The sequence below is a fragment of the Haemaphysalis longicornis genome, unplaced genomic scaffold (assembly GCF_048455015.1).
Source record: "Haemaphysalis longicornis isolate Haplotype H1 unplaced genomic scaffold, Haemaphysalis longicornis Haplotype H1 scaffold_2, whole genome shotgun sequence".
In the NCBI taxonomy this organism is placed as follows: Eukaryota; Metazoa; Arthropoda; class Arachnida; order Ixodida; family Ixodidae; genus Haemaphysalis; species Haemaphysalis longicornis.
In genome coordinates, this window is record NW_027526295.1 from 46,470,905 (window position 1) to 46,497,611 (window position 26,707).

Here is a 26,707-nt window from a genome sequence, read left to right on the forward strand (position 1 = left end):
GAGGTTTTCAGTGTTCAGTTTAGCCGCGTTCGTCCTGCTGCACGCCATCTGTTGCGACTCTTCAGACTTAGCAGTGGAGCCACCAGCGGGAGGTCTGGGTGGCAGCCGTGTGTGCATCTCGCCGTTAAAATATTTCTTTCAAGTAACACGTTTTATTATTCCCGGAAAACTCGAGCATCAAGCTGCTATTAATTAAATAAACACTGCAAACGCGAGTCATGTATTCACATTGTTCCTCAAGTAACCCTAACTTTACCTTTTTTGCTGGAGACTTTTGACACGTATAGAGCATATTTAATGATTTCAGGGATTGCTGATGTTTTCCTAAATAAACGTGACACTCAATTATTGATTTTAACATTTGGCTGGGTGGCTGTCGTGACGGACCGACAGACGGACAGATTGACAGATAGGCAGACAGGCACACAGACACACCGACAGAAATTTGTTGGCGGTTGAGTAACCCTGGAAAGACTATTGTCTATAAAAACTATTAATTCTTTCACGTTTTGTTCAAGTAATTAACTTGGAAGTACGCTCCACCGTAGATACTAAGAAAGGCGTTTTGCATAGTTGCGTCTATTGAGGTGAAACAAACCCAACTTTCGCTGCTCGTTCTTCAGAAAGTTGAGGGGCCGACGATTTTTTATGTGAAATTGAGTTCGCACTTTTGCTTTTGTTGTAAAAATTGTATTCTGAATTTTTTCTGTGCGTGCGTATTGTTTTTCTTTGGCGTATGCTGACACAATGTTTCATTACGAATCCCAGCTTCTTTACCCCCCGAAGAGACCTTAGTATACATAGTATAAATAGTATAGTATACATATATAAATAAATAAATAAATAAATAAATAAATAAGTAAATAAATAAATAAATAAATAAATGCAAAAAACGACTCGTCAATTCATAAAGAAGTTAAACAAAGTATTTTTATTTTCTTTTAAAGGCCCGAACCAAATAAACATAAAAACAACCGCTGCCATCGGGCATCAAATTCAATCTTGTGCATAGGCGTCCTCTTTTGTTCGCCATCTCCAGGTGCATTTTTTAGCCAGTCTGGCACATCTCGTCGCTGTAGTCACGGTATCCTTCACCGCAGGCAACACGAAATGCATCCATGCAGGGCTTAGGAATTTGGTTCGCCAGCGGCTTGATGACCCACAGTATACACACTGCAAAGGACACCAAATATGTGATGATCTGCCAGAATGGGAGATTAGGTATAACAAATATCTCGGCAACATTTTTCTCTAGATCATGGGGAAAGGAATGCGCAGTAGTAATACCTTCACAATTTTTAATGTTTATGATTTAAAATGACGAAGAAGGGCATTTAAATCACAACAGCAAAGTTTCTGAAATTGCTTGAAACATTGCCTGCTCTAAACTACACGCTAATGCGACCCCTTTCAATAAGCAGACTGCTGAGCTGGTTGAAACGTCATCCACGGGCCCAGTAAAGTCATTAGGAGGGTTGCACAGAGTGGTTGAAAATTAGCCATTGGGCACCGCGACAAGGAACAATGCCCTGCCTTTCTGCAAATACTGTTTTACCAAAAGCCGGCCCTTCCACAGAAAATGGAATTACTGAAGAACCTGTAGGACTTAGATTTACGCCCTGCTCTGTGTTTCCACAATCTAACGCTCAACCTATGTAATACGCTTCACGAGTGGCCTTTAGGGTGACTGTGAAGCAAAAAAAAAAATAAATTAGTGGTCGCACTACACACATAAATATCAGGCAAGGCAAAGCGGACACAGGTGGGAGGGGGGGGGGGGCGTTTATGGGAGGAGCAGCTCGGTTACACTCGCCAGCTGTCTTGCGTCAGATGAAGGACGAGTAGTGAAACCAGCCAAAGTTGGAACCTATGAAAAAACTGCGGACACACGGTAGTTTGTTTTTATTCATCTCCGCGTATCTCTAAACGCTCACTGCTGCTCTAAAAAAGTCAAAGTAGATAGACAACCGGCCATGCACGCAAGTGTGCCTGAATTATGTCGATTCCATTCCCGCATTGGTAACAAAGGAAGTCGACGTACTCGCCAAAACACGTGCACCTTAACGCGGATTCAGCAGTGCACACGCATTCACATACACTGAAAGAAGAGAACTATGCCTTTTTTGTACACACTTCTCCGAACAGTTGTTGCTTTGAATATCCGTCATATTTGCTTGTTTTAGAGCGAAATACGTAGCGAATACACTGTATCGTAAAAGGCGAAACGCACTGAAGAAAACGTGTACCTTTGATGGGAGCCACCGCGGAAGTTACACATGCGTAGTGGCCACACAACGTGCGTCCTAAATCCTGGCCCACGCAAAGTGAATTTGGCCGAAGAACTACGCCTAGCGTAAAAACCGTCATGGGAACAAGTTAAGCGCCAGGCACAACTGGAGGAAGTAAAACAGACAGGAAAGGGTCCCTTTCCTGTCTGTTTTACTTCCTCCAGTTGTGCCTGGCGCTGAACCTGTTCCCATGATGAAGTACCAACTAGCCCGCATCGACACATTAATACGTAAAAACCGCCTGATCGCACAGTGCACCCTTCGCCCCCTTTACCACACTTAGTCTAGTTCAACCTTCCACGCAGAAACGAATTCTTTCCTCTGCTTATTATTGGTCATGAATGAACGTTTACGACACTGCGTATCGAACACACGGTTATTTTAGGGATCCCAGAAGGAACTCAGCCGCCGCTGGAGCAGATACACAGGCGGTAGTCGGGGTAATAGCACGCCCATCGACATAAAACTGATACCCCGACACCTACAGAAAACGTACCTTTACCTATTTCTTTTTTTCCTGCAGAAGTTTGGAAAATCAAGGTAGCCCATCGACCTCGATGAAGGTAACCACTTTTGGATTTGTTTCAGGCGGACAGCCGCTTAGATGACTAGGCTGAGTGAGACTTCATCGGAGCCACCTAAATTAATCCTCCGAAGGCCCCAAAATATCGAAGCAACAACCCACATTTTATAATAGTTTCTTTACCGGCGACGGTGTTATTCCTTCTAGGCTGCACACGACACAATATTCGCAGTGTGTATGCGATGGTGTTTCTCAATAACCGTCCACCAAAAAATAAACTTAAAGTACCGGGGAAAAACTGTTCCTGCGAACCCTATTTGGCCCTAACCCTTTCTATTTCTTGTTGCCACCTATGACGAAACAATATACACGTGAAATAAGAACTCTTTAACCGAGATTTGTTTTCTTGGGTCAAATGTGGGGAGTTGGAGGGGATAAGGAATTGTAGCTTCTCCGTTGAGCTTCTCACCGCAGAGGCTTCGCAGCTACCGACTCATGCTTACTACGAATTATCTGTAAAGTATAGGTTTAGTCCAATTTAAACTTAGTTATGATTGCGGTAATAGGTCCTTGATCTCATCCCAAATTATGGGGAAGCCGCCACATGGGCAGACTGTCGACGCACGTTATAAATGAAGCACAATTTTAATCTCCTACCATCTCGTTCGGCTCGCGACAAAATCAAATATGATCTACCGGGCAGAAGCCTGCTGCCAATTTCGGCGGGCCCGGGAAAATGGTTAAGTGACTTTATTTAAGAAATTATGTCGTGATTCTCTGTGAATGTGAGTCGACAGCCTATAACGTCGCTGTAAATACGTTTGTTTTTTATTCAGCTAGAACAAACGAATTGGTTTAAGATACGCTTAAGTTAATGCAGCTGGTACTCTTTCCCTCGCAACACGCTTCGTGAGCGAGAATAAAACATATAGAAATTGTAGAATCACAATGCAAATGCTGCTTGCAGGTAACATCACAGGAGCATCAAAACAGAAACGCTACGTTGCCTTTTCCTCTGCAAAGTTGTGAAGCTCATTAAGAAATACAAGGACTGTGATGGGCAACGAAGGCAGAAAAAAAGCAAGAAACGCAAATGCTTGCGGCGTTGTTAACTAACTAACTAACAAACTAACTAACTGACTGACTGACTGAGTGACTGACTGACTGACTGCAACGGCTGACTTGCACGAATGCTTTGCTCTGTGGGCAGCCAATGTACTCGCCATTTGTACAAGTGCGGCACGCACACACACATCGGGCTGGCGCCGCATCTTTTCAAAGTGCTACGAGTTGTGCCGCGCCTCCGCCAGATGGCGCCACGGGTCCCGCGACCGAGAGAAGACGCAGTGAAACATCCCCCTCGCGAGGGGCACGATCAAATGCAGAGCATTTCCAGGGGCGCACGACGTTAAGTAGTTTGCGTTAGGTTAATGTTGTTGCACTTGTGGCAACTGCTGACGAGAGAGCGCTCGTCAGCAGTAATTTGTATGAGTCAACGATATAAGGCGCGTTCGTAGCGTCCCATTCTGTGTCGGCTTTGTGGCGCAGTGGGTAGAGCACCATGTACATTGCGTTCCGCCCGCAGGGTCGAGGGATCGAAACCGGGCGCCGGATAGTATTTTTTTTATATAGTATGGACAACGACGGTGCGGACTACGGACGTCAACCGGGTGACATCGTGAGTTACTGAAATGCTCCCTATTTAAAATAAAGCCGCTCCACTCAACGTGAAAACTGTAGGAAACAGAGCGCAGTCATTTGCCATAATGGCCTGTGACGCCGTTATCAGCTCATTCTTACCACCCATCACGCTCTTCGCCGCCCTGTCCCATTCTTCTCCTGGTGAATTCAGCAGAGGTTTGTCCAACGCATTTCGTAGGCCGCCAGGTGGCAAAAGCGAGTGGACGTCTGTTCACATCGCTCTCGCTTCGAGATCGCCCGCCCATGACCTCAACGAATCGATTAAGCCCCCGAAAACGCGCGACAACATGACCAGCTAAACGCCCGCTGTGACCGCATACCAACCAAGGTCAGCTGAGATCATCGAAACTTGCACAACAAGCGGTTTTCACTCTGCCACCTCGGAGCTGCAAAGTAAGCCTAACGTTCCTTGCCCCCCCTCTGGAGCCCCCCCTCCCCCCCTGAGGACGCGGCCGCCACGCGGTAGCTGTGTTCGCCGCAGCCGCTCGCTTCGGCAGCGGCGCCTGCCGGTTTTGCCAACAACGCGGGTGCTCGCTCGGCCCGACGCACATCGCCTGCACCCAGTACCCTCCGTGATGCACACCAGGCAATGGAATACACGTATAAGGACAACCAATAGACCCAGCAACCCTATATAAACCTCGATGGGTTCGCATCTGCCGTCAAGCCAAAACACTGAACCTACAAAGCGCCCGCAGTCAGCTATTCTCAACCAAGAACTCATGCAACAGCACCATGACCGGTGAGCACGTCCGCAAGACCAGACAACAGCCTAAAAAGAAACTACCTCGGCCTGCAGAGCCTCTGGAAGAAGGCGACATCAAAATCGTGCTGCGACCCCAAGGTGGCCTGGACCTCCAAACCGTTCCTGCAGCATCCCTTGCAGACCTCGTCCGAAGGGAAGCAAACATCATTCAACAATGAGGATCAACTCTCAATCAACCAGAAATCTAACCTCGTCGTGATCAGCACCCCATCACAAGTGCGAGCCAAGCTATACCTCCAACTAACTACCCTTAAATAACAAGTAGCAACCTACCTCCTCTCCAACCACATCCCCTCACCGTCCAACACTTGTGTTGTCGTCATATTCAATGCCCCAACCGAGGACGATGGAAGCACCATACTCAGAAGTCTAACTGACTACAACCCAGCGCTTCACATACTGTATGCCAAAAAACTTCAAAACTCCTCATTGGTGTAATACTCTTCAACGGAACAACAATACCATTCTGGGTACGCTACAGGGCAGCGATCGTACGCTGCTACCCTTTCAAGAGGAAATCCGAAGCCTGCCCTAACTGCTGGCGACCCGGGTACAGACAGGATGTCTACCCCCCCACGCCCCCTACACCTTGATGCACCAAGTGCGGCTCCACCCCACCAACAGAAAACCACCCGTGCAACCCTAACTGCATACACTGCGCAGACTCCCACCTCACCGGAGCATCGTGTTGTCCCCGCCGCTTCTAACCACGACGTCCCCACCAACCACCCATCGTCGCCCTAGACTTCCAGGCCGAGCACCAACCCCAAGCAAGAGAAAACTCCACAAAGAAGCAAGACCCCAACCATCAATATTTGACGTACAGAGATGCCCTTCAACATTCGCCCAGCCAATCATCTCAAGGCAGTAACATGCAGATGAGCACCAAGGCCTTCCGAAACCCGTACTCAACACGCCTCCGAAAACACAACCCCAAACAACTCAAACCAATGCACACCAGGCACTTATCAAAGAAATATAGGCCCTACGAGCTGAAATTCTCAAACTGCGGCACGAAAACGCCCAGCTGAAAGAACAGAATCTCTTACTGAGACATCAACTACACTCATCTTCTGAAGAAGAGACATGCAACCAACAATCATCTCACCAACCCTCCCACACAAAATCACCACCACTCAAACGAAGGGCAACAACAGAGAGTGCAAATTCAGCAGTGTCAATCGATATCGCCGAAGAACTACGAACACAACGACAAGAATAGTTACAACTTCACGGATCAGTCAAGGCGGCGCAAGCCACCATGCAGGAATCTGTAACGGCTCTACACAATGAACTACTTACATGCATGAAAGAACTTCGGCCACAACGACTAGCGATGCAAACACCCGACCCATCTGCCAGTAGCCCTCTACCAATCGAAATGGAAGCAGATGCCGACCTTTAAAACACACGCTGCCTGTAAATGGAATTGTAGAGGCTATCGCGACAAACGCCCCGCCCTCCAAACACACCTGTCAATCATTCATAATCCCCCAGGGTTATAGCACTGCAAGAAACAGTTATTATAGTGAAACTAACAATACGAGACCTTTCAAAACGCCCAAATAGCAACACTTGACACTTGTACAACGCAACATAAGCGCCGAACATGGGGTGTTTTAAAATATTATTATTCCACATAACTGCGTCACGCTATGTCCTCTCCAACCCGACCGCAGCAAATTACACTTGCTCAATCTATACAGCTCTCCAAAAAAACACCCAACACAACTTCAAACACGTCATCATGGAAGCACTACGAGAAGCAGGCAGTCAACCCCTCCTGGTGATGGGGAATTTCAATGCCCCACACGTGGCATGGGGCTACACGCGAACAACAAAAAAAGGCCGACTTTTTTGAAACAATACAAAAACTACAGCTGACTCCATACAACGAAACGTACATACCCACGCGCATAGGCAATAGCGCACAAAGGAACACAACACCTGATCTCGTATTCGTACAGGCAGATTTATACAAATCTGTCCTAATAAAAAACCGCAACAAAAACACATCAGTGATTGGGACGGTTTCCGCACCTCAACCCTAAACGTTTCACCGCCATCCAACCAAACGGACGAAGAGCTAGAACTGTGGCTCAACCAAATAATGCAGGCAAAGGAAGATAACGAAAAACTTGTTGATACCGAAATACCAGTTTCCTACGCCGATTTACGCATACAGCATTTGTGGGAGGCGTACCGCAGCATAAAACGCCGTTGGAGAACCCGCAAACACAGATAGGTCTTCAAAAAACGCCTTGCCCAATTACATAGGGAGATCATAGAACATGCCGCGCGACTAACCCGAGCACAGTGGCACCAAGTATGCGACGAAATGAGGGGAGGACTGTCTATGGTGCGCACCTGGGCCCTCCTCCGGCAACTCATGGACCCCGCCCCTTCTAAATCACGCACTACGCAGCGCATAACCCAACTACTGCATAAGCAGGCCCCCCCTACGCAGCATGTACATCCCCTCAGCAGCGGATACCTCCCCACCCGACCCAATATATCTAGGCGACCCAAACCCCACACTAGACACAGAAATCACCGAGGCAGAGGTACACAGTGCCCTTTTTAGGCTCTGACGCTTAACAGCTACCGGCTCCGACAAAATCACCAACAAGATACTAAGACGCCTTGAAGATCAAGCCCTCGACGCTATCACGACACTCTTCAACCACCACTGGACTGCACGGACCCTTGCAAACACATGGAAAGACTCTAACATCTCTCTAATCCCTACACCTTCAATACCGATCAAATTAGAAAAACCTCCGTCAAATTTACCTTACGTCCTGCTAAGGAAAACTTCTCGAGCACATAATGCATACCAAAATAACGAGACACCTTGAACAAGACCTTCTCTCACCCAACCTCATAGGGTTTCGCGCAGGGCTATCAACTCAACACGCGCACAATCGAATTTACCACATAATCCACGCTCCTTCCAAAAAAGACAATGCCGAGATCCTCACCTTACACCTACACAAGGCCTTTGATCACATCTCCCATGCAGCAGTACTACAAGTGATCACATCTCTCAACCTAGGGCAACGCACACACATGTAGGTGCTGACTTTTCTCACTGAAAGAACTGCACGCTCAGATTAGGCCCACTCTTTTTTGTAACCTTTCGAAAGCCAGCGAGAGGCACTCCTCAAGGCGCTGTCCTCTAAGCCCTGCTTTTCAATCTGGCAATGATGCCCACTGCACGCAGCCTGGAAAACATACCGGAACTCAGATCCACAATATACGCAGACGACATTACACTGTGGGTGCCCCGCGGTGCGACGCACATATCGAGCAAGTCCTCCAACTTGGAACAACGACAGTCGCACACACAACACAACAATCCGGTCTCACATGCCCTGTGCACAAATCGAAACTCTTAATCCTAAGCCCTCCACCAACAAAATCCCCCGCCAAGCACACCATCCATATAGCAATTATTAACCACCCCATTTTACATGTAACTTACGCATCTTAGGCCTTACGATTCAAGCAAATAGAAGCAGAATCCTCACACAACGCTCTCCTTCGAAATCACACTCTAAAGACCATCGGACTCATAAAACGAATAACAAACAGACACCATGGAATATCAGAAATGGAACGCCTCCGACTGGTGCAAAGCTTCATAATAAGCCGTTTCTGCTACCATCTATCATACGGAATCTACCGCAAGCCAAAAAAAAACTACTTAGACGCGCTACTCCACAAAACCTACAGAGCCGCGCTGATACTGCCCCCCCCCCCCCCGCTCAGACTGCACTGCGAGACTTCTCGCCCTGGGTGTCCATAACACCGTTGACGAACTTGTTGAGGCCCACAGAACAGCTCAGATGAACAGATTGTCTCAATCCATCCCTGGGCGAAGGATCCTCCAGTGGATTAACCTCAACCCACCAATGCCCCTCGACCCTCCTCAGGTCATACCAAACGACCTACGTTAACTTATCACGATCAGTCCAATTCCTAAAAACGTGCACCAAACCTTCCATTTGGCCAGGCGACAGTCTAGAGCACAACACCACAACACAAACTACCCACCCTCGGAGCACACGCTGTACGTGGACGCAGCACCGTACCACCCCAAGGAAGTCTTCGTTGCAGTAGTGCTTACCTCACTCGCGGATGCACCAACCAATTGCTTAACCATCCTCACTAAATCCCCGGTGACAGCGGAGGAATCGGCAGTGGACCTCGCCCTCACACAAACCCCCACGCCCATGAAAATTCTCACCGATTCCCAACAAGCACTTCGCAACTTCGCCAAGGGCACCATCTCTAAAGTGGCACTGCAAATCTTGCAGAAAAAGCCCCCCACCCAACCTGTATTGTTACTGTGGACCCCGGCCCACACCGGCATAGGCGGTAATGAGGCGGCCCACCATCAAGCTCGAGCACTGACCACCAGAGCAGACCCTCTTTTCCGCCTAACAACGGTGTGTGTGAAAAGACTTTGCCCCGACGGCTTCTCGGTATGCACTTCCAACATATCGACAAGTCGTCCAGGACTACCGACTCCTCCGCAGGCACTATCCCCCACCGCACCCGTTGCTAAGTCAAGGTGCCTCCACTATGTGGCGCATCCTACAAAGTCACGGCGTCCTCCACACAACCACGCTCACACACACGCACCCACACAAATTTTCAACACTACACTGTCCTCTATGCCACCAACGTGATACCCACTTTCATTCGCCCTGTGAGTGTTCACAAGACCCATTTCCCTCCTACCCCACGCCCCACCACTGGGAACAGGCCTTGGGGAACTCGGACCTGGCGGTTCAGGATACTCTAACCGCACGGGCCTTTGCGGTCGCCGAAGCCGTATGGGCTTCGGCCATCCCTTCCTTCTAAATCCCAGTTGTAAAATAAAGTGGTTCTCTCTCTCGCTCTCTCTTTCTGTCTATCTCTATCCAAGGCATTTCAAATTTCCCGCCTTCGCAGTGGTCGCGCACCCTCTGGCTGCAGCTGCGCCAGAAGTAGTTCTGTTCTTTTTGTGCTTGCTTTTCCTCTGCCACGTGCCGGCTTTGCACTCCCACTTGGTCTTGCTTACTATCGTATCGTAAAAAACCAACCCAAACAGCCTTCATAACTAAATGAACGCGGGCGCTGCGAGTTAATTAGGTATAGTTTGCCTCAAATGTAGCGGCAATTTTCTTTGCGCTAAACAACGGGGAGATGTATAACAAGCGCCAGGGCCAACGAATTTTGAACGCTTGTGACTATATAAACGACTGAGATTTCGAAGCCTCTATGGGACGCCGCGCACACAGTCGCTACGGGGGAGCGCCGTGTGGCTCTACTTGGGTCCAGCGAGCGAGCAACCACGAGAAGGTGAGACCCTAAAGTGCTCTGCACTTAAAATACACTTTTTTTAAAAGCTTCCATAGCTCCTCGTGCACATCTGCTTTCTTACTAAATACTGTCTCCGGAGCTGCAGATCTGAGTTTCAAGAGACGGCAAGCCGGAGTCACAAGTGTTAAGTTGCTTTTAACTGTCCCTTGGAGGTACGAGAGTATTTCGGACACTGCGCACTCCGGTTCCTCCTTTAACCCGCCCCAGTGGCTCAGTGGCTATGGCGTTGTGCTGCTGAGCCCAAGGACGAAGGGTTCGATCATCGGTCGCGGCGGGCCCTTTTCCTATGGAGGCGACAAGCTAAAACTCCTGTGTGTTCAAGACTTCGGCGCATGTGAAAAATCTCCAGGTGGTCAAACGTAATCCGGAGCACTCCACTACGGCGCGCCTCCTCGCCTCTGTATAGTCGGCGCGGTAAACGTCATAATCAATATTCCGCCTTTGTCCGTAGAGGGCAATGTTATACGACTTAATAACGTGAGCGAAGAAAAATATTCCCAACTATTTACGTAGACAAATATCGTGTGTGGATACGAGACTATTGTGCATTGAGCAAACTCTGATGACCTTTATTTCTATCAGTTACCATTACGATGACGCAACTTTCGGAGAAGTAAATCGGCCTTTTTTTCTTAGTTTATATGGTGTCTTGCCTTTCATTTGTCCTTCAGTGTTCGCAGCGGGTTGTATGTTCCTTCTGCCGTTCGCTCTTTCCAGTGATATACTGACCTAATTTCGCTCGCAAGAATTCTTCGTATTGCGTCCTGTGTCATTCGACGCGAGCGCACGTTCCTGTGCACAATGACCAATGTGCACGACATTTGCATCTGTAGGAAGCTTTTAAAACAGGAAAATAATTTCTATGGCATAAATTCACCACTATCTCATTCAGCCCATATTATTTGACAGGCCATGCAGCCTATCCCGTGAAAAAAGCGACAGGAACACAAAAGAAGATCCGCGCACCATCCGTAAAAAGTGATGCCTCCCGCGCACAATAAAACAGCACCAATAAATGGGTCATGTCAGAAGGCCTTTTAGCCGTGAAGTACAAAGGCGGCAACGAGAACACAGCACAGGGTGACAACAGAATAGGGAAGGCAAATATCCAGTGTCAGTGCAACCAAAATATTATACTGACAATCCATCTAGCCCCATTGACGCAAATGTTGCGAACATTGCTTGCTAAATGGGACGCAAAAATTTTCGACCAAGCGCGCCATTAAAAAAATAATCTGAAATGTTCTGTCCGCTGTTCATAACTTTTTTTGCAGCCAGATATGAACAAATGGCTGTGTGTCATTTGGGAATTTTTCAGTTTTCTGCTGTGCATATATTCCGCCTAAAACGAGTGATTTCGACCTATATCTTACGTATATGCAGTGTGATGGACTCTTCTGCTTTCAATTTGTTGTATGCAATGGCATATGCGCTGGTACATTCCGCCGCTGATTCTTTAATGCACAGGGGAACTATTTGTAGTGAGGCTTGTCAGTTGTAAGACTGCTTTATAAACCTTTCCATTCACACTGCTATTTATTGGTTATCAGAATCGCTGGTTGCACGCGGTCTGCTGTTAGGACAGAGTGTCCCATTACAAGAGCGATTAAAATTCAACGTCCCCGTGAAACGGCCCATTTCCACCTAAATTAAATAATGTTTTTTAGTCTAGGCTGGTGGCAATGAGGGGTTGGTAATGAGAATGATTAACTGCAAGTAGAGGAAAATTAGCTCACTGTTGTCCTGATAGTAGGGAGCAACGGTCACCAAGCACGTTTGGTAGTCGCTGAAGCTAGCGTACCCAGTGAAGTTGTGGCATTCATCTGAAAAACAATGTGACGGAAAATTATCACAACAAACCAAAAGAGCACACAAAATCGACGCTCTAATTTGAAAGTCACAAAAGACCGCGCTAGGCTTCTCGGCGCTAACTTCGAAAGGGCGACTACTGCAACTCGGCCTCCAAACACGTTTACCGAGTCTAGGGAGGCCCGCATTAATAACATGCTGCGTCGACTACACCATAGCAGTCCCGCCAACACCTGTTACGTAGGCTTGGCTGACACGTCGCGCAGACTCCCAATATCCCCAAGAAATATCCACAGCTCTACACGCAACAACCGCGCCTATTTGCTTCCTATCCATACAGACCGCACGTACAGTATCGGATGCCGAGGGCATCGGACGCTCCCCTTGCTTCAAAAATGCGCAAACGACTCAGCTACCATCTGAACCGACGCCGTTCGCTGTGACCGACAACGGCCATACGTAGCTGACATAGTGCGCATAAAGGCCACTGTCCTCCTGACTTCAAGGCAACTGGCATCATCAACCAACACGGAACAATACGCCGCTATAGCCCCTCACAGTTTACGCTGAGACTGACTACCAAGCAGGCTGACGTCGCCACGCCCAAGTCAGAGTTTCCAATCTGGCACTTCACGTCCTGCCAAAAGGCTGTAACGTCAAGAACAAATGAAATGAGAACACGAAATTATGAACACGCACAGGTCACATTGAAACGTAATATTCGTGGAGGCCGAATAATGACGCTCTATTGGTCTCTTTCGAATGCCACATTTCCCTCCTCCATTACTGTTATTAAGACACGTGGCACTGTGCCGAACATCGAAAGGAATCGCGCCATTTGTGTCTTCTGGTTCATATATTGGTGGTTCAATTTCAGTTGTTCACGACTGTACACTATCCCTTACAGGCAACGAGTAGACACCCACCCACGTCTTTTCACCTGGGAACGACGTGGCTAATGCCACGGCCTGCGCTTTCACACCTGGTGCTCACAGACCTAATGGGCAGCTCTAACGTGGACCACAATCCTCCTGTTCCTTCCCCGTTCCCCCAAACATACACGGTGTAACATCAGAAAGCCTCCCACTCGCTTACCGTCCTCTCCACTCTTCGCATTCCTCTTCCAGTGCGCGCATCTACTGAAGACATCAAACTCACGCCTACCACAGGCAGGTCGCGCACCACCACATCTCCCTAGCATTTCAACGCCCCATAATCTCCTCGTCGTTGTGCCTGACCACCTTCTTCCCCTATAGTTGGTGGTGAATTGCTATCTCTAAGACCAGGAATGACTTTTCTACTTTGTGAAAACGGGGGCAACGGCCCCCTTCTGCCGAGCTGGCATGGCCAGCAACATCCTCTGACTCTTTCTCTGTGTCTTTCGTCTCCCTTTTTTTCTAAATAAAGGTTTTGTAACAACATCAACAACTGTTGCAGGTTTATTCAGATCCAGTTACTCCAGTTCGAGTTATTCCAATTCCAGTTGCAGGTTTACTGTGCGCAAATTAATAGTGACTCTTAACGAAATGTTAATGTTTTAATTAAAAACACCTTCGGAAAATAAACTAAATGCTAAAACTATAACACTGGCATACATGAAATCACAAAATCTCGCGAAAACTCACCCTCCATTTAATTTATATCTCACATAAAAAGTGCTACTTACCACCGTCTATGTAGAACCCTGCTTCGTCCAAACTGCTACCGAACTGTATTTCCATCTCCGAGTTTCTTCTGCGTTAAACATAGACATAAGGATCAAACTTTTGCACAGCTGCACCACGCCGTCTGTCTCTAGAATGCATGCTCTAATATATGCCCATCCGATTCCTGGTATTTGTGAGAAGCGATATCAAATAAGCTGCACTAGCTGGACAAATAAACTGAGCTGTTTCGAGTAGAAAGTCTTCATCACATGACATAGAGTAGAAGAAATTAAACTAAGCTATGTTTTCAAGCAGTATATACACACTTAGGGAATTTAGGAGTGCGAGTTTAAGGAGGAGCTATATGTTCCTGCTAAGCCAGAGTTCAAGGCATTAGGCAGAAGAATTTATACACCCGTCAGTGAACACAGGAGTGCGAGTTTGAGAAAGGGCTTAGTGCTCCTACTAAGCCGGAGTTCAAGGGATTTAGGCAGATAGAACGTATACACACGTGAGGGAACACAGGAGGGAGAGTTTAAAGCGTAGCTATGCGCTCCTGCTAAGTCAGAGTTCAAGGCTTTAGGCAGATAGAGTTTGACATCTCGAATTTTCGCAAAGTTAATCTATTGCTGCTCTCTTTTTTTGCAGAACTATTTCGATGAAGCTGAAGGGGAATTCTTGCGTCGGTTGTCGCTGTGACCAAGCTATGGTTGAGAATGTTCGCCCGAGTAATGAATATCAAGGCAAAGAAAGCAAATTTGGTGAGAGGAGTCTGGTAATCAAACTTGGAGCATAGTGTGGTATGCAAAGGCCTCAGTGAGCGGATTCACCATATCTTGTTACTTTTCTCACTTCAGACTGTATCAGCGACCGACGCAGGTGCACTATCGGTGCTAGTTCGTGAGCCGTACTCTGCCTGTAATCTCTTGCTTATGGCACCCTTTCACATCAAGGCTGTACCAACTCCCGCTCAATTCTCGACTTGTTCTCACTACAGGGAGTCGACGTTCCGGACAAGCCATCATCACAGACATTGTGCTGCAAGCACCGATTTAAACAAGAGCTGTCGTCGCGGCTTGTTGCTTAGCATGAAAAACAGCATTGATGAAGTTTCACCAAACCCTGATACGCTTTTCCTGACAAATTCGTTCAGCGACCGACGTATGTGCACTTTCGACGCTGTACAACGAGTCACGGGAGCCGGATTTTTGACACGATGGCTGCAAGTTATCAAAGACCCCGTATTGGCGTAAATGCATGCATTTCTGGTTTCTGGTGCATCCCCGGGACACCTTAGAAATCTCACAGCACGTTGGTTATTTCGGGGACGGAGACAGAGCGCCAAACCTCGCGCAATGTGCGAGTCATTTTGAAATGACGGTCGCCGTTGAATCATCTGATTCATTGAACTGCGTATAATCATGAGAACATGGCCCATTTTTAGCTGATTGTGGATGAAATTTTGCCATGACAGCTTGTTGCCCCAACTTCTTTGGCCACGTGGATTCGACCGTACGGAGCACCCGTCTTCACAGACATGATGTTTGCAGCCCACTTTTAATCAAGACGTGTGGACGCGGTTACCCTGCAATTATAAAATAGCGACCCAAATGTGCAAAAAAATGTTATGCTTTTCCTTGCAGGTCAACTGAGGCGTTTGTTTGCTCTCTAAAATGTGAAACATGATTTGACTGGTCCTATTTTAATGCCGAAATGTAGCGGCTATTAGTAGTAGTCACTAAATTTTTGTTGTGACAATTTATTTGCTAGTGGTATGTGTCCAGCTAAATCTGAGGTCGTTTTGACTAGACCACAGGCGGGATCTAGTTACAACGCCGTAGAGAATTCAGTTTTACCGAGGTGTATTTTCTGCTGCAAACGCTGAGCATTAAGACAAACAAACATATGTTGATCTACATCGAACTTGCCGATCGTGAAAGCGGTGCATCGATCTCAATTTTGAGAAACAAATTGTGGACGTCCATATTAGGCCGTTAGCCGTACATGAAAAGGTATCTGCCACAGAATACGAAAATAACCACGATACAACCCGAAAGGTATCTGCGCTGCACGCTGCGAGACAGCTTCACTATCCGTTGTTGTGGATGTTATTAGTTACATCCATGCGCAACAAGTTCTTATTTCATAGACAAACTGATCACCTTAATGAAACATGCGCACAAACTGAAAAAAAAAAACACCTACGTGAGCTGCTTTATTTACACGCAGGGTGCGGCCTTTCATTGACGTTTCTTGAAGAGAATATGCACTGTGTAAATATTCCCGAATAAAGTGCCGGCCGGTGAGAGTAAAGGTTTCTAGCTTCAAAAGCAATGACCCTGCACCGCTAACGCTAACGCTTCCACAATTGAAACACTTAGAAAGCCAATCGAATTGTGAACTGGAAGTGGCACGCCACGCCAAATTAAGGGTGACACTATGCTTAAAAATTGCACATGTTACGTGAAAATTCCATCTGCTGGCTCCGTCTGCGGCATTGATACCGAGAGAGAGAGAGAATGAATTTTAATGGAAAATCAGAACATCATCCTTGCACAGCTTAGTGAACCAAATTGTTCATGGTCAACAGACGTCCCTCCTGCACTGCTGTATTCAAGGCAATGCATTTATTCTGCAATTGATATTTCTTCCTTCTTAGTAATATCAGCAGCCATATTCAAAAGCGTAGAGGAGCTTAACCATAATGACGGAAAGTAACTTGCTATCCTGGTATGGCAGTCTTCCTCCTATACTTTGAAATCGGCTTAATGCTTAACAACGAAGTACTTGTCGCAGTAAAACATCATAATCTTTAGCCTGGTGATAGCATCCGAATGTCAGGAGGAAGCGATTTGGTCGCTGTTGCTTACTCGTTGTCCTTTGGTGTCACTCTAAAAGCATGCCTAGAACTTTTCTGCGCATGGGTACGTTCCCCACGCCGACCTTGTTTTATATGAAATTATATAAAACGTCATGTTATCCACCTCTTAATTCTCTTCAATCATAACAGGACCCCATGCATTACGAACAAAACATTATGACTCTAACTCCCCCAAACGCAGCTAATATCTCTATAAGTCATTTCTATTTTGCTGCGAAGAGTTTGTTTCTGCTGCGGCCGATCACGTTTATCATGTAAAGACAAAGATGTATTAGCTTCCTGCTCAAATAACATTTTCCCCGAAATTTCAATTGAACACACGAGATACAGACTACGAGTTTTAACACAATGGACCTTTTTTGAACTACTATTGTTGATTTTATTCATTCGGTATTGACGCATTATACCTTGATAAAGTCTTCTTGATAGGCACAATTATTCATCCGCCGAATAAATCTAATTATTATCGATATTAAAGAAAGGCCAACAATATTTATCACTTAAAACTTGGGAATGTGTTTGAATAACCACACGCCTAATTCGATAAGTTGCGAGCAACTGGTCCCTTTCAACGGTAGCATACCGTTTCTCTGGACGCAATATATACTCCTACTCGTAATTCCTCGTAGGCATCGATCACCTTGGTGAATAGGCAGCTAAAATGGTTAAAAACAAATCCCGCTCTTTATTCAAGCAGAAAAAGCACACTAGTTGATTGTTGGTATGCTTACCTAAAATATTCTGAATTGCCTAACATGGGAGAAAGAATGCCGGAAAATGTGTTTTTTATGAATACACTTCACGCGACATTTGTTGAAAAGGCAAAAATTTTGAAATCATGTTGGCAGCAAAAAAGGATCCCGAGTCGCTAATTACGGTAGTGCTGGTGGCCAACGTCAGGTGCTGTGTTGCCCGGAAATCTATGTTTTCGAATTGTTATATGTAGACTGCTTATTTATAACCACATTCAAGTCGCACAAAACCGACTACGAATGACACTGAGAATCACCAACAGTTCAAAGACCAGTTGCACTATTATATTTCTTTGCCCAAATTTGATCCGAATAAGTTGTTTATTCTGTAAATGTTATCATGACAAAGTTCTCAGCCAGATACCCACATAAAACAATAACTACAAATTTTCAAAGACGCTCCGCGAAACGACGTTTGCACCTGGCGTAAATTTGCCGAAACAAGTTCCGAATGGCCTGTGAAAGAGAAGGCGAACCTGTACAGTGAAGCTCCCGCTTGTCCGGCGACTGGCACGGCGTGCCGCAGTGCGCACAGTTGGGTTCGGTTGGGATTTTTGTGCTACACCGCCGTGCTGTATCGTTATCAGCACCACATGTTTTAGAAAAAACCACATTTGTAACAATAGCCGCAATTTTCAGAAGCTAACAAACTATTCCCGCGCTTGCAATGTTTGCGGAGTTATCAAAAGCTTCTGGTTTAAAAATAATATTTTTACTCATACTCAATAATATTTTTACCCATTCCTGCTGCATCTGGAACAAAAATATTCTATAAATTCTTGACCGCCCGCACATCTACAGACCAATATTGTTGTATCTAGGCTGGCCACACTCCACCTCCAACCCTTAGACACCTCCAAAAGGGTGACGACTGAACTTAAGTTGTTTTACGTGCTACCTTGTCCTCCCTCGCTAAGTGAACTAAAACCGGCCTTGCCCATGTAAATAAATATATCTGCAAAAAGATAGCCCGTCGTTTTTGCGAAGTGCGAAAGCTAACAAAAGGGCTTCTCTGCTATATGACAAATTAGACTTTCTTTATTAGAGAAATAACGTACTTAATTTTATAGAATGTTACATTTAGTCTACCTAAAGTAAACATCTTATCAACTGCACATGCCCCTGGTGAAAGCACGAAATGGCGGTACATAGGTAACTTTTGCGCGTTTTGGTGTTTCGTCTAGCTTGGAAGCTACCGTAGGCTTGCCAACCGATCTTACAAGTCTCTGCTCGATGTGGAACTAGGTGAAAGTCTCTGAAATATTCAGAAAGCTGTATGCACGTAAAAACGCAGCAAAAACGGTTTGGCATTCGTCGCCGCCCGTCCTACATTCGTTCCCGCTAAAAAAAGACCGGTTTCTAAGGCACAGGCTAATCAAAGATGCTTTTGGGTATCATACAAGCAAATGGCCTGCTTTTCTGTTCGCAACGGGAAGGACTGCTACTCGAGCAGGAATTCTAAGGTAAACATAAGTGCACAGAGTCTATTTCATCTCGGGTGATTGCACAGCGAATTGCGCGTAGCTTCATTATCCCCGGGTAAAAGTCAGTCGACGTTCTTCTGTGGAAATATCAGCGGGAAACGGGATACTACCACGAGAATTTTGAGGCTGCTGCGAGCGGCCGCCGGCGCGGGCACGCCCGCTTCAGCTCCTTCACCTACGTCACGTCCGGCAACGGGTAATGGCCACCTTTTCTTCCAGTTCGTTACCGAAAAATCCACTCTTCACGAGCTGTTTACGTCGCCCACGTACCTGTTTGGGACGCAGTGTTTTGCAGTTAGCCCTCTTTTTATTTCTACCATTACATGAAAATTTTTACATTTCGAAACTTGGGTGCAGTTGCTCTTTAAAGGATAAGAAACCTGTACATTAGTGCTCGAAATGACTTCCCGTTGCTCAAAGGAGCTCACGTGAGCAAAGTAAAGGTTGTGTTGAATATGCAGGGTAAATATTGTACCCGGTTGGGTTCTATTAGGCGTAATCCCAAATGCGGAACAAATCTTGAACCACTGAACCACTACGGCTTGATCATAGCTGACTATAGAAAAACCCAGTGAGTTGGTAGTTGCATTCAACGTTGATACACGTGTTACAGAGACATGCCCAAAATTTCACGAAAAAACTGATCATTCGAATTGAACAAGTACCAAATACGAGAGTTACAAAGCTCGTTCCTGCTAGCAGGGTATATGAAGCCTTACATAGGCAATTTTTCAAGCCTTTCAGTCACTGAAGCCGAAGGTGACAGCAAATGTCGCAAAGGGAAGGGTTGACGATTGTTTTAGCAGACACAGGCTACCACTGGACATGTACCGCCATAGGAGCCCTGCATAGGATCAACGTGCGGACTTCTACACGACGTTTGTTCCATGAATTTGATCTGTGCGCTTCATGAGTGGATAGACACTGAGCCATCTACTTGAACAGCACCCATAAAACATGCCATGCCGGAAAACCGGCACATAAGTTGTACCGTTCTACAACATTGGTTTCGCATTGACTACATAATAAAGAATACTCAGTTGTTCTAGAATATCTTGAGGCCGAAGAATATTGTGAGCCAAGCTTCGAATTTCCGCCTACATGAAGAGGTCCCAAACATTGCGATGGCAGCACTCTCCAGCCTTGAAAGCCACCATCTCCACGCAATCTCTACTGTGTCATGTTTTGATCTTGTATCGCCCGCTCTGTTGCCAGAGGAAAGCAAAATTTTGCCGACACGACTCATGCATGGCTGAGCAAGCAAAAAACGTTCGGTACCACAACACGAGCCCGTTCCTCGGGTCTCGAGCTTATGATTTGCACTTGGTCGCGTAGACTCTAGCGGATTCATGGCAAGATGTTACGGTCATCGCGGCTTCTTAGGCGGAACACTGTTATCGTAAAAAAGCTGGCCAATTATCTCCTTGATTCCCTGCGAATGTCGTCTAAAAAATATTCGCCGGCCGCTCTTTGAACGTAACTCCTTCCACCCTCTTCGCTTCCCATCTCACGTTCTTCCGGTCCCCTCTTGCTCCTCCTGTGATTTATTCAAGGCAGGTTTGTCCAATCCAATTATATTTTCTGGCCTTTGCACTGATTGCGCCCCCTGGTGAGACAGTGAGAATCCTTTTCTTTTTTTTCTTTATTGTTCTGCCTGGAACAGCACAAGGGAGAACTTCGTTTTTGTGTGCTTTCCTTTATCTCGCATGAGCTGGAGTCTTTCTTTGCAAGTTTCATCCCGTCGCTCTATACCCTTGCTATCGTAAATATCAACTTAACATGTATTACTAACTCAAAAATCACCGTGTTATGTACTTCAATTTTGGATCAAATTGACCTAAGCTACTCTCTGCGTCAAATATTGGCGACATGTACGACCCAACGCATCAGTTTGGGTGTTTTTCTTACTTTGTTGACAAACTGTTTTAACTTGTGACTTCAAGGGTAATTTTTTAGTTTAACAGACTGAGAGACAGACAGACAGACAGACAGACAGAGAAAAGTTTATGGAAGACTATCGACCCTAAACCTGTGGAAATTACTCTATTTTTCATTTACTCACGTCATTGTGTTATTTATGCCAGCAAACTTCCACATGTATGACACCTGTCTGGTATTCACATCATACTGGGTTCGCGATGAGCTGAGACACAAGTACGAGGGGCAGTCGCTTGACGTGTAGGCCGCTACAACCTCCGGTAGTCTGCCCATCGCCTGCGTGAAGATTTGTGCCAGTGCATTGCCATATATAATCATTGAAGGTGCAAATTGTACGTGTAATACACACCTCAAAGTATATATATTAAACAAAAATTATTACAATACTTTTCGTCGTATACACCTTAAAGTGCACGATGTAAAATGGAACACAAAACTAGACAAGCATTTTTACAAAGCATAAACACCTTCAACGGTGAAGTGGCTGACTGTTCGTAGCCAATTTTTAAACATGCGTTGAAGCTCCAAATGCCGACACTTGGCCGTCGAAAATGCATGAAACTTGTACGTATATTTTGATATAGGCCAATTTTTCCGCTCCAACATTTAAGGTAATATGCGAGAGAGATGATTTCATTGGATGGCTGGTGTGTAATTTGGAGGAAAATAATTTATTTTTTGAAGGGGATAATTTCCGCGTGCGCACATAAATAAATACCTTCACAAATCATATAAAGTCGGTCTTTTTTGAGTTTGATAAAAAGAAAAATGCCATAATTTTCATAGGTTTCAGAAATACAAAAGTATAGGGCGATGTTTTTTTTTTACTTTTTAACTCAACCTAATTACTATCTCTTCAGGCTTCAAGTAAGGCTTCGATAGTGTATACGCATCAATGTTTAGGCCATTGGTTTAGTGTTCTTGGCATTACTTCATTGAAAAGCGCTACAAACTGTTTCTGCTGCCGACAGCCAAACTAATAGCATAGACAAGCAGATTGGACTTCCTGTATGTAAATATGAAGCCTTCGGTAGCAACTTTGATTTTACGGCGAAAACAAAAAAATGCAGCATTACGCGAAGATCCAAAGTTTGGTTGAGCAAGGGATAGGTCCTACAATGGCTGACAGCACTAAGAGATAAAAGTATACAAAACAAAATTAATACCGCGACGGGTATCGGGGCTTTTAACCTGCGCTTTGAGTATGCAAGGCCTAAACGGATCTCGCGGCTTCTTATGACCATGAGCAGGAACCATGTACTTCAGATCATGCGCTGGAGCTCACGATGTCAGATTCTCAGCTGTAGCTCATTAAAAATGCAATTAGAGATTGCGTTTTATTGTTTGAGGTAATAACGTCTGTTAGAGACACGTGGTAAAGGCTAATACCGTATATCCCGAGTTGTAAAGCACTTGTACTCAATTATCGCATATGTATGGCTGCCCCGGCACTGGTTCCCTAGAAAGCGACTCCTCCCAAGGTACCCCGTACAAAGAACTCATTCGTTTCAAAAAGCCAAAAGCCAACGCTACCAAGACGTCTATGCTTCATTGGTATTATAGGCAATAATTCTCTCGCGCACTCTGGAGACATCGCCGTTAATAAGAACGCTGCAAATGCAGCCTACACGTCCGAGTCTTTTAAAAAGTGCTTCGACCCTTACCTTATACAGACGCTCCACAAAACCTAATCTCTACCATTTCGGAAAACAATTATCAAGATTCACCCATTATCGAACCTCCATTTTAGCCAACGCACCACCACCACACATACACAAAAGTAATTACACTTCAACTCACTGTACGTTCCACAGGGTTTATACTCTAAACACTGACATTCCTCTAGCTGCATAATTGACATCTATAGTGCCCGCGCAGTTCAGATGAGGACTAAACAGTCAGAAAGTGATGGTCCACTGCCCTGCCTATCACGTCAGCCGAATAGGCCTCCGGCTTTTTTCCGCCAACACATATAGAACACGAGATCATCCCAAAAAGGTAAAAGGATGATGATTATGGCAAATTCAGAGCATCCGAATTAAAAACATAACGCGATGCTTTCCCTCCTACTCCTGCTCCCTTAAAACATGATTCAAAGTCAAAATCTAAAGTGTAACCTCTTTCGAGCGTGTCCCCATGCCGCAATCGGATAGATGTCGGCTTCATAATGCGAGGAACCCACGTTCGATTGCGACCACAGCAAGGATTTTTATAGAGGCGCTTTCTGCAGCTTTGCTTATCATCATCATCGTAGCATTTTGAAACAACGATGGTTTTTTTACTTAGTATTTATTGCACTACATGTCAATGTAGGGAATGATATTTACACCACATATTTACAATTATGTACACATACAGAGGAGCTGATTACAAGATGAAATGCAAAAGTAAACACAATAAAGAATTATCTACATTTGGTTTAAAGCGGGGGAAACTGAACAACTAATAAGGGGGAGATAACAGTCACGGTCATAGACGTCTTTAAGATGAATTATCATTTGGCAGAAGTGTGATCTGGAAGCTCAGCGTGCCTATCCAGCATTCGCGTTTTCCATAAAGTACGCACAGCGATTAGAAAAAAAACAATTATATGAAACATTACCCTCTGCGGTTCATACGAGATACCCTATAGAATGTGGAGTCAATTCAAAGTCTTTCTTAAGAGTTCTTTGGAGGACACCCCAAATAGTATTGCGTCCTGTCAATTTATGAAGCAACGCTCAATAATTTCGAGTACATCGCACAGGCGACAGTTTACAGAAGACACAAAAATGTTAAGGGTGTGCAGCCACGTCTCAACAGGCAAAGTTTCACTGAGCAGTTTGAAGAAGAACGTATGTGGAGGAAGAAAGTGGCATTTTGAGGACAGGTAAGAGCACATCTTGTCAAGACAACTTAGTGTAAACAGTTATATATCGTCGTGCTCAGAAAGGCATGGAAATTAGGTCCCTGTAGAGATTAACACGAGACACAGTGAACATATAATCAGGGGAAAACCGAACCAACTAAACAGCATTGAAGTGTACACTTCATACATTAAACACCACAAAAAAGGTCTGGTCGAGAATAATGATTACACAAGCTGAGGCAAAACCTCTGGGAGATTAACATGCAAAAAAGCGTGAATAACAGGGTGGGTGAACTCACGAAAACAAAACTGTGCAATCATTTGCTGTACAAAGAGAAGGGTTAAGCCCAGCCCTCCACCACAGACTGATCTGAAAAGGTTGTCACGCATCAGTAGATTCATGGTAAACGACCACACAAATGTTGCGAAAACCCGATGGAACCGCTGTATGTGACACAGAGCACAATGAAGAAATTACATTGCATTGACCAAGGTTGACGCCACGAACATGTTACGTGCCTGGGCTCTTCCGAAAATTGACAATTTATGCGCAACAAAAGCCAGCGAATGACTACGAAGGGCCTCAGTGCGCGCCCGCCAAAAGCGGGCGTTTTGTCAATAGAAGTCCAGGGGAACACCGAGATATTTAGGTGGATTTAGTTGGTACACAGGACCATTGAACGCTGGCATACTCGGTTGGTGTTGTTGCCCATGAACCGAACCAAAGTCTATATCTCTTGGAAAGGTTGACTTTAGCACCAGAAACTAACCCGAATTCGTTTTTCATGGAAATAACTTTATCAATACATGGTCTCTCACTACAGAAAGAGGCCCAATCGTCAGCATACGCCAGTAGTTTGAGTTCGGTTCTGAGCATATGAGAACCCCGAATGCTACTGTATTCGAGCATACTGTGACATAAAGGCTCTAAGTAGAGTGAAAAACGTAAAGGCGACAGCGGGCAACCTTGCTTTACTGATGAATATACAGGCACGGACTTAGAAAGGTAACCATTACCAATTAAGTGGGTAGATTAGTTACTATGACAGAGACGTACTCTTTTGAAAACGACCGACCCAGCGTTGGCCCGCTCTAACAAAGAAAACCGAAGTTAGTGGGAAGCACGATGAAACGCCTTTGAAATATCTCTCCGCTAGAATGTGAACTGCTAATAGGAATCTTTAAAGGAAGGAAGGGCTGTTCGAGCAATGTGTAAATTGGTCTGTATTGATCGGTCGCGCAGTCCATGTTGTAGTTGACCAATAAGTATGGACGTGGCAAACTGCAGATGACTAGATAATATCTCCGCAAAAATTTTGTAGTCACCATTGGTAAGAATGATTTGTGTGTAGGTATCTCTAGATTGCAATTTTTCACGGTCTTTACTTTTGAGAATGAGTATACTGTATGACATTTCGTGAGTGAGGGCGGAAGAAAATTAGCGTCCAGGTAGCATTCCAAAACACCAAAAAGAACTGGACGTAAAATATACTTAAAAGCGTTACAAAACTCTCCGGGCAGCCCATCGGGGCCAGGGGTTTTGGAGACCTCAAGCAGACTTACTGCGACTTCTATCTCTTCTAAGGTAGTAGGGGCACTTTTAATGGAACTGTATTCATCTGTCAATTGGTATACTAGGGCGAATAAATGTCCCAAAAGGTCGCTATCATTGAGATCAGAGGCACCACTAAATAGTTTCTTATAATAATTTTTAAATTCAGATGTAATCACTTTCGCGCTAGTGAAAAGGTCACCATTTGAATTTATATCCGGAATGAACTTAGTGACAGCGTGGTGGCGCTCCCAACTTCTAGCACCTAAAAATAGGAGGGCTGAGGTTTTGTCATCCGTCATTACGGTTTTTTGACTAGTGGACCAGGGGTTACCGGTGAGAGCGGCTTGTTCATACACACATTTTCAATGGCTCTCCCATGCTCGGCATGACAAGATCTACATTTCTTATGAGCTCCTTTCGGAAAATTCTGCACGTGACATCCAGCTCATTTCTTTCTGGGATCACTGTCTTGTTGTTGTGAGGCTGGGCGGAGGTGGTCGTAGTACTTTCAGACCCCGATGGGCTCTATGGAAACCTAATTCGTCTCTTTTACGGAATAAGGGCTTTTGTGGCCATGTGCGGGAAACATTGCAGGCATGCCTTTCTATGCACTTGCCTTTGCTTGCAGCATGGGAGCTGTTCAAGCAAGGAGATCGGGGCATAGCGATGGAGTGTCGGTCAATTATTACTTTCTACAAGCACTACCACGAAAAGTGATTGCTTAAAAGCCTGGATAACCTCCCTAAAATTGAAAGCGAAATGTCTGCACGTGTGCAGAAGAAATTGCTACCGCGAAACGTCAGCTTCAGGAGGTTGATGCGCACTGATATTGTGGAGCACGTGTTCGGTACAGGAACAATCGTGCTATGCACTGTGAAAATCCGAGACGCCAGGCTTTACTTGACGAGTGCCACTGCGCAACGACACAACTGGAGATGCCACGAAAATATTAATAATATTAATAATAATATAGTTTATTGATTCCATAAAACAGGATGCATATGCGGGTCTGCCAAAGCCACAAGGGCTTGAAGGGCTGTTACCGGCAGAGAGCAACACGTCGTAAACCATACACCAACAGATAATATTCACTCTCAAGAGGTAAAACTATTCAGATATCCGACAAAAAGACAAAAGTTATAAAAA

The 26,707-nt window shown here is 45.5% G+C and overlaps 1 protein-coding gene across 1 annotated transcript in view; it reads right to left on the reverse strand.

The window, feature by feature from the left end:
* Nucleotides 1-951: 951 nt before the first annotated feature.
* Nucleotides 952-26,707, reverse strand: part of LOC144167092 (uncharacterized) — a 50,428-nt gene continuing 24,672 nt past the window's right edge. The window contains exons 2-5 of the mRNA XM_077696479.1: nt 21,283-21,434; nt 14,124-14,191; nt 12,385-12,471; nt 952-1,173 (exon numbers count right to left, since the gene is read on the reverse strand). Of these exons, the coding sequence (XP_077552605.1) occupies nt 1,049-1,173; nt 12,385-12,471; nt 14,124-14,191; nt 21,283-21,434 (432 nt within the window). The 3' untranslated portion in view covers nt 952-1,048. The remainder of the gene's footprint in view (nt 1,174-12,384; nt 12,472-14,123; nt 14,192-21,282; nt 21,435-26,707) is intronic.